Below are 13,882 nucleotides of genomic sequence, written 5' to 3'. Positions count from 1 at the left end.
TATGGTCAAATTTAGTGATGTTATGCCATACCAATTTTGGTATCGATATTATTAACGAAACGGCCAGGAGAGATAAAAGTCGTAGATAGATAGATAGATAGATAGATAGATAGATAGATAGATAGATAGACAGACAGACAGACAGACAGACAGATAGATAGATAGATAGATAGATAGATAGATAGATAGATAGATAGATAGATAGATAGATAGATAGATAGATAGATAGATAGATAGATAGATAGATAGATAGATAGGTAGGTAGATAGATAGATAGATAGATAGATAGATAGATAGATAGATAGATAGATAGATAGATAGATAGATAGATAGATAGATAGATAGATAGATAGATAGATAGATAGATAGATAGATAGATAGATAGATAGATAGATAGATAGATAGATAGATAGATAGACAGATAGATAGATAGACAGATAGATAGATAGATAGATAGATAGATAGATAGATAGATAGATAGATAGATAGATAGATAGATAGATAGATAGATAGATAGATAGATAGATAGATAGATAGATAGATAGATAGATAGATAGATAGATAGATAGATAGATAGATAGATAGATAGATAGATAGATAGATAGATAGATAGATAGATAGATAGATAGATAGATAGATAGATAGATAGATAGATAGATAGATAGATAGATTTGTGGGGTTTAACGTCCCAAAACCACCATATGATTATGAGAGACGCCGTAGTGGAGGGCTCCGGAAATTTTGACCACCTGGGGTTCTTTAACGTGCACCCAAATCTGAGTACACGGGCCTACAACATTTCCGCCTCCATCGGAAATGCAGCCGCCGCAGCCGGGATTTGAACCCGCGACCTGCGGGTCAGCAGCCGAGTACATTAGCCACTAGACCACCGCGGCGGGGCTAATGCTATCAAGTGTTGTCACATATATATATATCTATCAAATTCATCGTTCATAATACTGATCGCATGCATGTATACAAGCGCCAGACACAGTTTCATACAGTCTAACGAATCTTCAGAAATTCGGTAAACAAACAGACATGTCCAGAAGTCCAAGCCACTTTGAAACTGGGCTGAAAGTCTAGACAGCACTACGCATGTTGGCCGATTCTTCTCGAAAAAACAGACCTTGTTGAGCGAGGTGGCTCAGCATGTCTGTCTATCATGCAGCTCCCCCATAATGATTACAGACCCAATAACGTAAATAAATCCTATGGCGCATTATTGTTGATGGTCTTTTTGAACAGTAGCAACCTAACAACATGAGCTGTCATAGGAAGTGTTTTTCTATGTTTATCTTGAAAATGTCCCAGAAATTACACGCATCACGCCAATGAACAAAACAATGCTCGATTGTTTGAGGCTCGTTGCACAGTCTAAAATTTAGAGACCAGGACACGTATATACCTTTTTCATGAAGCCACGTCAGTACAGGTAATGTGGAGGTGTGTAGTCAAAAGAAAAATGTTTTCGCTGCCGACTGCACATATTATGCACAAGGTAGAACAAGTCTTGACCAGTCAGATATAAATCACAAACACATGCCTCCTGTAAACTTCACCAACACATGCCTCCTGTATACTTGCTTTACAATACAGAATCAAATATTGCCGTAAAAACGCGTGCTACAAGCGTACATTGCCATCGGGCTCCAGAACCCGGGATATCATAATGACTTCATAGGTTAAAGTCAGTCACCTAATACTAAAAGGCAGACACGCTACTACACCCTTAAGGCCACGTAGGGGATGCATAGCAAGTTGGAAAAGATTTAATAAAAGTTTATCCAATACACTATATAAGGACGCATTCACACTTGAGAAGTAAAGCCAAAACGAAATCGCCAGAGCAGCCGGAATGCCAAGGCCCCACCTGTTGAAAATGTCCACATTTGTTCTGCCCCTGACGCGGCCGCTGCCCGTCGCAACCTTGAGAATAAATTCAATTTCGCGTGATTTCTAAGCACTAAAACAAAAACGCCAGGGCTGCGCGAATGGCGCAGCACAGTCACAGTGAAAGCTAGAAAAGTGGCCTTTCAGAGAGTAACTGCTGCAAGCACACCAGCCGAGTACCCGTTAGGGCAATAATGATAATAATTTCTGGGTGGTAGGCCGACATTCGCTATAGTACCTTTCGTCATTCTTCTGAGAAGTGTGGTATCCGCTAAACGCTTGCAAAGAATTTCATGTCCATTGTTGACACAGAGGCTGACGACGATAAGAAATTGTGCCTGAAGTGGGTGTGAGCCACTGTCAATAGGAGATCAAGAACAAGCTCTTGTAGTGCGCTGGAGCATTGGACAACCCACTCATTACGCTATTCGCATCGTGTGACGACTGGTTGGTCTTTTGCTGTTTTAAAGTGCTTTATTACTCATGTTAACGCTATTCCTTTCACGACATCAAGCCTGCCTAAAGCAAGCTTGCGAACAAGTCCCAAGCACCGGCATGGCTATGTAGTAGAATACTGGGCTGGCACGCCGCGGACCTGGGTTTGAGCCCCACTCTAACGTACTAGGCTTTTTTCTCATTTCTGCGATGGTGGTTACGGACACCGGTGGTGTGGGCGATGGCAGCGGCGGCGGCCGTGGCGGACAACTATACGGCGCCGCGCGTGACTCGAGATTTGATCTCATAACAGCATTCGCTGTAAAAGCGAGAGAGAGAAATAAAAACATTATAAAAAGGGAGAGGAAAGAAAGTTAGCCTAGAAGAACTGGTTTGCTACCCTGTACAGTGCAGAAATAACGACCGAAAGAGGATAGAGATAGATAGAGATAAAATAAATTCGAAAATAATATACACGCGCACACGTATGCAGGGCGTTCAAATCACAATCGTTTGGAGAGACCGGTTGAAGGTAGCAAGCAGAGGAGTGCCTTTACAACCTTCTTCTGCGACATAAAGTCCTGTCGGTAGCACAGGATTCTTTCTTTCAAAAACGTCTGTCCAGTTGGTCTAGTGCAATGCAGAGTGACTGTCTCTGCGAGCAGTACTGTGGGCATTCGCACAGAACATGCCGAGTTGTTTCATCCCTGCCGCAATGGTTACATGCTGCAGTGTCGGCTATTCCTATGTGGCACACGTACGCGATGGTAATTGCGGCACGCAAACGTAACCTGCTCAGTATAGTAGCATCTTCTCTGCGATGTTCTGGAGGATCTTGAAGACGGAGATTTGGGTATTTGGTATATCATTGTGCGTGTATGAAATGTGGCTCGTTCCATTGCGGCGTGGTGTGCTCGCGAGCAAGCATCCGAGCACCAAGTTTCGTACTAAACTGTAGTTATTCCCAAGAAGTACTGAAAAGCAACAGCTTGCACCTTTTAGGGCGTTGTTTCGGGAAAAAAGCTTGCAAAAATGACACGAGCGAAGGCACTGGCAGCGGTTGCGGCGGCGGATTCAACTGTCTGTACACAAACGTGAGACAAGTTGGGGCATGTTGACTCGCTGCTGCTACACCTTCTAATTGCAGAGTTCTTGGTGATCGTTAACCAAACCAGGCTCTCGATGAACGCGTCCGTCTTGAGGCCACAAAACTTGGTCGTGCTGCACGAGTAGTTTCTGATTTGAGCCGATGCGAGCCACCACCAACGCCTTTTCGCCATGTTGAATCCCGCGCCGGCTGGTTAGATGACGTGGTTTGATCTGGCGCTGCCGAAGCCATGAAGCGGAAACCGGATACGCTTTCGCTCGGTGTGAAAATCAGTCTCGAACCGATTTTCGTGCGACGGCCGTGCGGCATGATTTTCCAGCCACTCGGGCGGCGAAACAAGTCAGTTTCCGAAGAGTTTCGCTGCTTTCGCTCTCTTCGGGGCCAAGTGTGAAGGCGCCCTAACCCTTAGTTCACACAGAGGCATCCGCTCTTTCTCCAGCGAGCAAAATTCTGTCACATAAACGCAGTGTCATTCGCACTGAACGTGAACCGTACCGCCGAATTTACCAAATAGCCATAGCGTGCCTTCTGCCGAGTGAACAATACACTACAGGGCGAGCACGGGATGGATGCGCTGTTCCCCGTATGTTGTCGGCGGCTCGCAATTTCAGTGCGCTCGTGAAGAGCTAGATTCTTATTTTGTGCGCGTTTCAGCGCTCGTTTGAAGTCTGTCTAGAAAAGCAACTGCATCGCAAGCTGCTGGCAGTTTAACGAGCAAAGTAACATAGGCACAGCAACTCCTACTTACCAGCAATGCTGAGCTCATTTCTTTTTTTTATTCCACAAGTCATCCTTTAAAAAGCGGTCCTTGTGGTTGGGGGAGGGCGGGGGGGGGGGGGGGGCGTTTGTTGTATAGGATGGGGTGGTTGGGCACAAACTCAATCAGCATTTTAGCTAAGCGCAAGTTACTTGAGTGTTACATGACGAGCAAGTCAGACTTGGCCGCCATTTTTTTAAATTCCTCGGCTAGCGCTCTTATTTGTCCGCGGCGAGCCAGACCGGCTGCAGAGGCCACAGAAATTGGTCTGAGAGTGATCAGCACGAAAAGGGCCCTTTCAGCGGATCTCGCCGCTGCCGAATTGGATTTGACACGGTTTCGGCGGCCGCAATGCTCAGTGTGAACAAGCTGAGCCATAAGTGTTTGAAGTGCGCACTAGCAACAGAATATAACTCTACCGTTCAACTTAACGGCGAAGCTTAGGTGTCTCCCGATTTTTTTCTTCTACCATATCATTGCCTGATAGGTCTTTGTATCTTTTTCTGTGCCTGTTTTTTTCTTTCTGCGTAATCGTGCTCTCTCTGAGTCCTATTTCTTGTGTTCCACGCCGAACGGACCAATGTGTCGGGGTTCCGCGTGCGAGTCGTACGTGTTTCCGCAGCAAAGCACACGATCAAAAGATTACAAAGAAAACGTGGGCCGGCATGATGATGATAGTTTACAAAATGCTGAAGCGAGTTCAGCACCCATAATCAGCTACACTGTCAGTGCTTGTGCAAAAAATCCTCCCATGAACCAGTTGTTATGTTAAAAAGGTTTGCAGAGCAGGCATGAAAGTGCTGGAAGTAAAGCGTGCGAAAGGAGAAGGACGGAAGGCAAAGAGTCACAACGCCAGTTTTGTCCACTAACTGCATTTATTTTTCGAAGATACATGCTCATGTAGACGAACAGGTAATATATTTTAACAGCAGGCACGTGCAACGTGATATAGTTTGGGGGAGCGTCGGATAAAAATTCAGCAGATCCCAAGTACATTGGAATCGACGTTATGCGAAGCATGCGGAGGAAAGGTGACCATGTTATAATTTTTTTGATCGAGCGACACGTTAAAATGACTCTAAATATATGTACAAATGTTGGACGCAAAGACATACGTTTAGGAGTTGCCGATGTGTATATAACCAGTCGTTCGCACTTTCGCAACGATGTCAACTGGAAAATGCATATTAGCAACACCAGAAGCTGATATGAAACACTGATGCTCGCGAAGATGGTGAGCCTGGACACTGCTACATAAATCAACTTGAGAGCATGGCAAGTACCCGACGTGACGGCTATATCAAAGAAGTAGATATGTGATGTTTATATAATTGGGTAGGCAGCACTGCAACCACTGTTGACGTTTCCTGAAAATTACAGTCCATTTAAAAAGCATTTCCGAGGCCTTGCATAGCTCTGTGGTAAAATGTTTGACAGCCACGCAGAATGCTCGAGTTTAATTCTTGCTAGGACCCTAAAATTTATTATTCACAATCGTCGGGGGGTCAACGCTGCCTATGTCAGGTTTTTCTTAACAATGACATTTGTTCTATGCCTTCGTTGGGTCGATGCCACCGATGTCGGGTATTGCTTAATGCTCACGCGTTAAAATTGCCCATGTGTGTTCTCGTCGTTCCTGGGTACATACGAAGTGTGACCTGTAGCACATACCCGCATCCCAGCGGCCCCTACTGACCTGTGGGTATGTGTTACTGTCTGTCGGAAAGTGTTTGACAACGTACGCGACGAGATTCTGACATTGTTCATGCCTTCACCATGCGCACTAGCCATATTCATCGAACCATCTTGCCATCCCATGGTAATTTTGGTTCACACCATGTTAAGGGGGTGGACAGAAAAGCACCCAAACATAAGCAGCGACATAGATAAAAAAATACGCTGAAAGTCTCCGAAGTTTGCTTCAAAAATGCTTCGCATTTAAAACGAAGGCACAATAGTAGATGGTTAACCCTTATCCAGAAGCGTCATTTCTTTTTCATGCTAAGCCACTGAGGGCTGGCTCACGCATTTGTCACCAAATTTCCTATAATGACACACCTCAGCGATATCAGTGTTAATTTGTTGTTATGGCAATACAGCACACTCCCGGCCTAAAAGTGAGGCTGACACCTGCTTTACTTCCAGCACTTTAACGATTGCGCTGCAAACCCGCTTTACGTGAAATTCAACAAGGTAACCCAAGCAGTCTTTCTTAGTCAGTTGTAGTCGTTCCTGCAAAGTTCACTACTAAAAACACTGGTGTTAGTGTCTCTGGATTTCTTAGCAGGGCGGTTACTCAAGTGATAAAGGGAAGGTTCCTAGGCAACTCCTTCTGTGACTTTTATCTGCTCTAAGCGTAATACAGTCCCCCCCCCCCACCCTCACCCCGTAATACAGCGTGCATAGAACAGTTTTGGCATGGCAAGGCTCAGCTTCACAAAATTTTAGCATGAAAGTGTTTTATGCCGGGGTCCACAATGGCTCCGCTGACGTATTTTTGTCACAGGTTTGATGTAAAAAATATAGGTTCAAACAGCAAGGAAAAGCGTCAAGAAAATGTTTCTTCGTGAGGCGTCAAACCAGCGGCCTCTCCTTCCGCAGCGCGCCCCGCAAGCCACAACACCACAACGCACAGGTTGCTATGCTTGTTAATGGCAAGCTATCGGTATATATTTATTAAAGTATGTAGTAAACTTCAAAAGCCATCTACAGAACCCTTTACATGAGGGTGTGGCAAAACATATAGAGTTAATAAAACATTGATTATATGACATTTCTAACTGTATCTGTGTTGGAAGGACCGATGACCTTTGAGGGAAAATTGTTCATGTCCCTCTAAGCGGAAAAGCAATGATGCGGGGCTGTGGTGCAAGCAGGAGGTGGGAAGACGGCCTTGTGGTGACTTGTGTGGGCTGATTGACGATATGCTGGTAGAATGCGGCAGGTATAATGAAGCACACGATATATTTTGTGATACAAGTACAGTCTAAATATCTTATGGCGTTTGTCGTGGTTAGGCACACCAACCCTACTTTTAAGGGTAGTAAAAATGGTGTGGTATGAGTAACCTGAATAGATAAATTTAACTGCGTGATTTAACTTACTTAGATCACTTTGTGATGGGCCCAAAATAATTAGTGCATATTATAGTTTGAGACAAATTAGGGTTTTCTAGGCTAGTAATTTGACTGATGGAGGGGCAAGATGCATGATACGATGAAAGTAACGAAAAGCTCTGGTAGCATTGTTAGCTCATTTAGAAAATGTATGGCCTGCGTGGCCACTTTCCTCAATGATGTAGTGTGTCCGCTGTGCTCTGACGTCCCAAGAACTTTGTAATTGGAAATGAGCGCTAGTCACCCAAGGACAGAACAATGAGTAGATGCCACAGCTTTAACTTCTATATTTTCAGGAAACACTTGCGTTAATAATCTAGAATAAACCGCCGCTTTGACTGCTGCTGAAACGGTATTCAGCCTTTCGAAGTTTAACCTACCATTTCCTCACATTTTTCAGAGGCTGCCTTTACCGACCGTACCATAGCCTATCAGGAGCTCCCCAAGAATGACGCACGCTCTCCATAAGTGATCATGCAAAAGTTTCGATCTCGTATGTTTGGAAAAATCTGTATGTATGCGAACTTCCATTTCAATTCGGTTCCCTAAATGTTAGAGCTGGCAGTGTAAAAATGTAAAACACTTGGTATTTTACGCCCCGCAACAAGAAAGGAAAACAAATGGGTGTCCTTGAGCTTCACCTTTACGAGTTGAGCGTGATAGTGGTATTGTGTTTCTAGTGCGTACTTCAAACACTTAGTGTATGAAATCTTTGTCGAATTTGCTATGCACCGACTACGTTACCATAAGGATGCAGTAGTGTGTGTAGCTTATGTAGTGGGTGATCGACTTTAAACTATGAAGTGATAATAATCCCATGTTCTGACGCACAATGGCATTCCAAGTTTGTATTTTGCATTACTACGGCAATATTTGATGACGTGTTGGCAAGGACTTATACAGGACACGCATGCTTGTACAGCATGAAAGTTACTTTCACTACATTTTCAAGCAGGCGAAGCTGTTTTCACGGTATTTACAAGCAGAGACGTGGCTGTGTCATAAATGACTCCTACTCTATTTTGGTGAGGTGTTGGACTTTACCACTTTCTTTTTTGTATAGCACAATGTGAAGAACTCTCGATGTCAAGAACCCACGCTCGGTTGGCCATTGCGTGTTTCCAATAAACGCTTGAGCCCTTATTTGCGCGACGGCATTGTAAATTTTGTCTGTATTACGTGAGTACTGTAATCAATACCATATAAGAAAAAAGTGGCGTGGCTGTGTGGCAAAACACCCTTTTGCCACGCACAAAACCCGGGTTTAATCCCCATGCCGACCCAGCGTTCTTCATTATTCGTTTTGGTTGCATCTCTCTCAGTTTTTCTGTCACGCAAAGATGCTCAATTTTTCGGACACATAGAGACGACGATTTTTCACTCAAAGCCACCGACACCCCCACTGACACTGACGCCGGGGTTTTTCAGAAACAAGCTTTGTAACGTGATTCTGCTAGTATTACACACGAAATATAACTGATGATGCTGCATGTTTTTGAGTGCGCTGCTCCAATTAAACTCGTTCAAAAGCATCACTATAAGTAAACCCGGCAAAATACCACGAAAGCAGGTCATACCAGTCGACACCCATGTGTTACGGCTCAGATGGGCCACTGTCTTTCCAAGAAGGTGCTGTTCATCACAGTTTAGCATTGAACGTAAATTAATCGCAGATACCGCAATTACTTTACTCATTACGCTTTAACACAGGGGTGTCTTCCATGTAACCAGCACATTTGACGTATCTCAGACAGGATAGCACTAACACCGCAAGAAATAGTTTATTTATTTGAATATACTGCAGCCCCAATACAGGGCCATAGCAGGAGTGGATGAGTTATACAAAGCTACTACAAACAGAGCAACAACATTAAAACAACAATAAACTGAAATACATTACAGCATTACATAAGAAAACATAACTATGTTATTGCAAACACGATCTTTACCTATTTTCTAAATGGCAAATAGTGGAATAAATGAAATTTTGTAATAATAGTGAACGAATACTGCCTGGTAGGGAATTCCAGAGGTCTATAGTACGCGAGAAAAAAGTAAATTTGAATGTGTTAGTACGAGCAAATAAAGGCTTTATGTTCAAGGTGCGGGAGCTGCGGGTGCAAGATTCTTCCATAAATGCGACGTAGTTACCACCGAAGATGCCAGGAGAGGAGTTGATGGCTGTATATAATAGTTTTAAAGATTCGATGCAATAACGACAATGCAATGGTACATTGTTCAGTGAATGCAGAGCCTGTGTTGGGGAGAAGTTGTGGCTGTAGTTACGACATATGAAGCGGATGGCCTTACGTTGAACGCTATCAATGATTTTTAGGTCACCTTGTTTGTGACGGTACCAAACGACAGATGCGTATTCTAGAATAGGGCGAATCAACGTTTTATGCAGAAGTAATTTGGTATCACGGGGAGATTTAGCCAAAGTACGGCGCAAATAACCAATCTTTTTTAAAGCTTTCAGGCTGATATATTCAATGTGGTTGGTCCTGGAAAGATTTCGTGTCAGAATCACACCCAAATATTCATATTGTGAGACTCTTTTAAGTTGTATATCATCTAAGTAATAATCAAACAAAAATGGATTCTGTGCATTGGTAAATGACATGACGACTGTTTTAATGCAATTGACGTTCATCTGCCATGTTTGATACCAAGAGCTGAAAGAAATGAGGGATTGCGAAAGACGGTGATGATCTTCCGCAGAAAAAATGGGTTCGTATAGTACGCAATCATCAGCATAAAGTCTTATTTTAGATGAGGTGCAGTGAGGTAAATCATTATTATATAGGAGGAATAATAATGGGCCTAGTACAGATCCCTGAGGCACACCTGACGTGACGTCAAAAAGGATAAATCCACTGAGTTGAAGGAAACAAATTGTGAGCAATAATGAAAGAAACTGGCAATCCAAGAAACAAGACGGGAATCATTAAATATGGTATCTAATTTCACTAGCTACTTAAAATGAAGAACAGAGTCGAAAGCTTTAGAGAAGTCAATGAAAGTGGCATCTATTTGATTTCCTATGTCTAGGTTAAAGGCGACGTCATGAACAAAATCGACTAATTGTGTAACCGTGCTGTAGCCACGACGGAAACCGTGCTGAGCAGACGTTAGAATTTCATTGGAGTCGAGGAATTCAATGATATGCTAGCAATAATGTGTGCCAATATCTTGCATGACTGCGGTGTAAGAGATATTGGCCTGTAATTAGATAAGAGTTGTTTATCACCAGATTTATACAAAGGCAAAACTTTCTCTGTTTTCCATGAAGATGGTACTTCACCACAGTCAAGGGATTTCTGGAATATTACAGTGAGGTAACAGGCTGTCCATGCGGAGTATCTGACAAGAAAGGAATTCGGTTTGCAGTCAGAACCGGCACATTTCTTGGTGTACATGACTAGGACTTCTTTGCATACATGACTTCTTTGCGTGAGGAAGGATGAAAGTTTCGTATGAGGGCAATCTTTTCAAACGTCCTACAATCATATAATAATGACGATGTTTTTATCAAATGCCCGCCAGTGCAGCATCTCGAATCATGCTTCAGCCATCTTTTGCGAACCTAGATGACCTTCCCAAAGATGAACAATCCTGTAAGAATTGTGAATGCGACTGCTAGTTCATGCTAATAGCAAAACAATACTCTGAAAGCGACTGTACTTTTGTCTATTTAGTGTAGGATCCAATAATTTGTGCTAAGCACCAGAAAACTCATTTTGCGTCCGACGCGTTCAAGCTTTGACCATGTGATATTACTGTTTGATAATGATTTCTCAAATTGTTCGTCTACTACCAAAAAGCGCGCGATGCGGTGCATTTAATTCATGGTCAACGCCGTTAGTAAAACAATTTTATTTACAAGGGCTGTTTGCACAAGAGCGTGAACTTTCCTGGCTTGTGTTTGCGCTTGGCCAGAATATTTGGGCAATAGTTTTTTCACACTGGCATCAGAGCCGCATATATTGAGCAATAAACTTAAGTATATAAGTATTGTCTATATAAAAAAAGAAGCGCATTCTTTGCGAATACACAACTCCACAGTCGCGTGATTCGAATGCCAACGTCTCGCGGCGGAAATCAGAAAATTGTTGTTTAATTCATGCAGTCACGACGTATGCTTCGATGGTAGCAGCAGTCTCGCAGTGTGATTTCGGATGAAAGTGTAAACGAGTAGTAACTCAGGCAGTTTACTTATTAGCATTGAAGCATTACGAAGTGTGGAATATTGGTGGCTTTAGGCATGCTCTGCTAGAGTGAAGCTTTTATACTCGTTCTTGCGTCACGTCTATTTAAACGCGACACTGTAAAAGAAATAAGAATTAGCCCTAATGTACTTTAGTATAAGAAGCAACATATGAACGCTAACCTTCAATTTACTTGCATTTTTCTGTTTTAGCATCTTGCCAAATGTTTATACCAGGCAGCGCAGTTCGCAGAGGCCCAACACAAAACTGCACGGATTACTTCAACAAGACCTGCAAAGGAGACACAGCTGTTTTCTACAACCCACGTTGCAACTAAGACTTCACGGCACAGCGAATGTGAAAATAAACGATGCACTTTTCGCTGTACCAGGAACTATTTTTGAAACATGCTCTTGGTTTTCCCAAAACATTGTCCGCAAGCCAAGAGGTGAAAGGGTATGGATATAGGAGCTTTTTTTTCGTTAGTCGCTTTTTACGTAATAGTTAAACAACACAAAACCATGACAATCAAAATTACTATGCCCGCATACAACTTGACGACCCACCCAGACGTCGAAAGTGCAGCAGGCAATTGCCTTCGCAAGAAAAGTTCTCGTTGTCCATATGTAGCCCCACCAAGCAAAGTTCAGGTCCTCTGAAGGATGGTCCATCTCCCTTGTTCAGCTGATGTGGCGTCATTACCAACGCGTTCTCGAGAAAACAACACTGCAACTTTGCATGTTTCCTGCATCAGTGAAGCAAGCAAGCCATCCGTGACACAATAAACTTGATTAACTCTTGCAAAACGCGAAATTTTGTTGAAAGTACTTGGCCACTTCCTCTTTCTTTGATAACCCCCAGCGTATACATATATCAGCGTCGCGAGGTTTTCTGTAGCTGTGAAGGTTAGTTAAATTATATTGTTTGACCTTCTGAATTGAGACTCACATTGGCTGGCGTGCGCCTTTCGTCAGTGCTTTTAATGCGATAGCTACTTATGGGAACTCTCAGCCGGGTTTTACCGCTGGCGTCGGTGTCACAGTCATTCACCGTATATGTATACATATCGACATATATTAAAGCGCAATAAAGAAAAATATTCACAGCGTATCGACGCAGTGAATGATGATGAGTGGTGCGAAGCGCTGAAGGGTTTCATCTCTAACGATAACCATTCGTGAATATCGTCCACTACATCATCAAAGACGCGACAAACAATGTATATATTTACACAGGACATTTATTGCTCGTCAGTAGTAGCTATACGTTGCTTTCGTTTCTCCTACATAATAACGGCTCTATGGTCAGTAAATCGGTGAATTGGTGAATGGGCGTGGTGGGATGTTTGCAAGGACGAAGTAGTGGGCATGCGCACTATAGATGGCCACATACAAACAAGGAATAGACACAGCGGGTCAATCTATAGCTCTTTAACGCGCACTTGGATACAAGTACACGACCATCTTGCATTTATTATTGGCTACTTCTCTACAGTATTAGTTTATGGTCAGTTAAGTGGTGGATCAGCGATGTGGCGTAGTGGAATGTTTGCGTGAATGAAGTAAGGGGCAGTTGGCAAATGTGGAACTATAAGCGGACACTTACATACATACAAGGGTTGGACAGACCAAAGCCTTTAGGAACTTCGCCCCTAAAATATTCCAGAAAAAGACTCCGGCACGCGGAATCGGACTTCCGACCTCTTATTTGCGAATGCGAGGTGTTAGCTACTGAGCCACAAAAAAGCATCTCCTTCAACGATTAACGACGAGCTATTTATATACAGGGTGCCTCAGCTATCTTTAGCCAGAGTTTAAAAATATTCCGACACACGCTATTACGACGCGACTAAATTCATGTTGCTTACCATTGCCTGGAGTTAGGCTATTTTTTGTGTTCGGATCATTTGTTTCTATCGAAACTTTTAATTAGGTAACTTTTGAAGGAATGAAGATGAAATAATAGTGTCACCGAAACAGTTGTAGATCGGTTAGTAAAACGTCTAATTCGACGGTTTCGAACTTTATATCTGGTAAATATTAGTGTTTTTGTTAACTACGAACATCCGCGAAATACCGAGAAAAAAATTCCACGTGACAAACCAACCGGCGCGCCTACGCGCGCTGTGATTCCGGTGCTCTCTAACGTTCCGCGTACGAAACCATACGCTTCCCTCGAACTGGTTCATGAGTGATAAGCGATCACAGTGGTTATCACTTGTTTTGCCAATTGCAAAACGTGTTCATCGCAAAGCCATTACCATCTTTGCGGCCCTATCCCGACAACACAAATGGGCGAGTGCTATGGTTTTTCGTACGCGGAACGCTATAGGGAACACTAGAATCATCGTGAGCACTTGCGTGCG

The 13,882-nt window shown here is 43.2% G+C and overlaps 1 protein-coding gene across 2 annotated transcripts in view; it reads left to right on the top strand.

Moving 5' to 3' along the window:
• Positions 1-11,904, top strand: part of LOC142768623 (uncharacterized) — a 78,284-nt gene extending 66,380 nt beyond the window's left edge. The window contains exons 5-6 of one of the 2 annotated variants that reach the window (XM_075870633.1): positions 7,710-7,820; positions 11,730-11,904. In XM_075870633.1, coding sequence (XP_075726748.1) covers positions 7,710-7,777 — 68 coding nt within the window. In that variant the 3' untranslated portion in view covers positions 7,778-7,820; positions 11,730-11,904. The remainder of the gene's footprint in view (positions 1-7,709; positions 7,821-11,729) is intronic. The other variant, XM_075870632.1, reaches the window with a different exon arrangement.
• Positions 11,905-13,882: the final 1,978 nt, after the last annotated feature.

Source organism: Rhipicephalus microplus, chromosome 8 (genome assembly GCF_043290135.1).
Source record: "Rhipicephalus microplus isolate Deutch F79 chromosome 8, USDA_Rmic, whole genome shotgun sequence".
NCBI lineage: Eukaryota > Metazoa > Arthropoda > Arachnida > Ixodida > Ixodidae > Rhipicephalus > Rhipicephalus microplus.
This window is presented reverse-complemented; position numbering and strand designations above follow the sequence as displayed.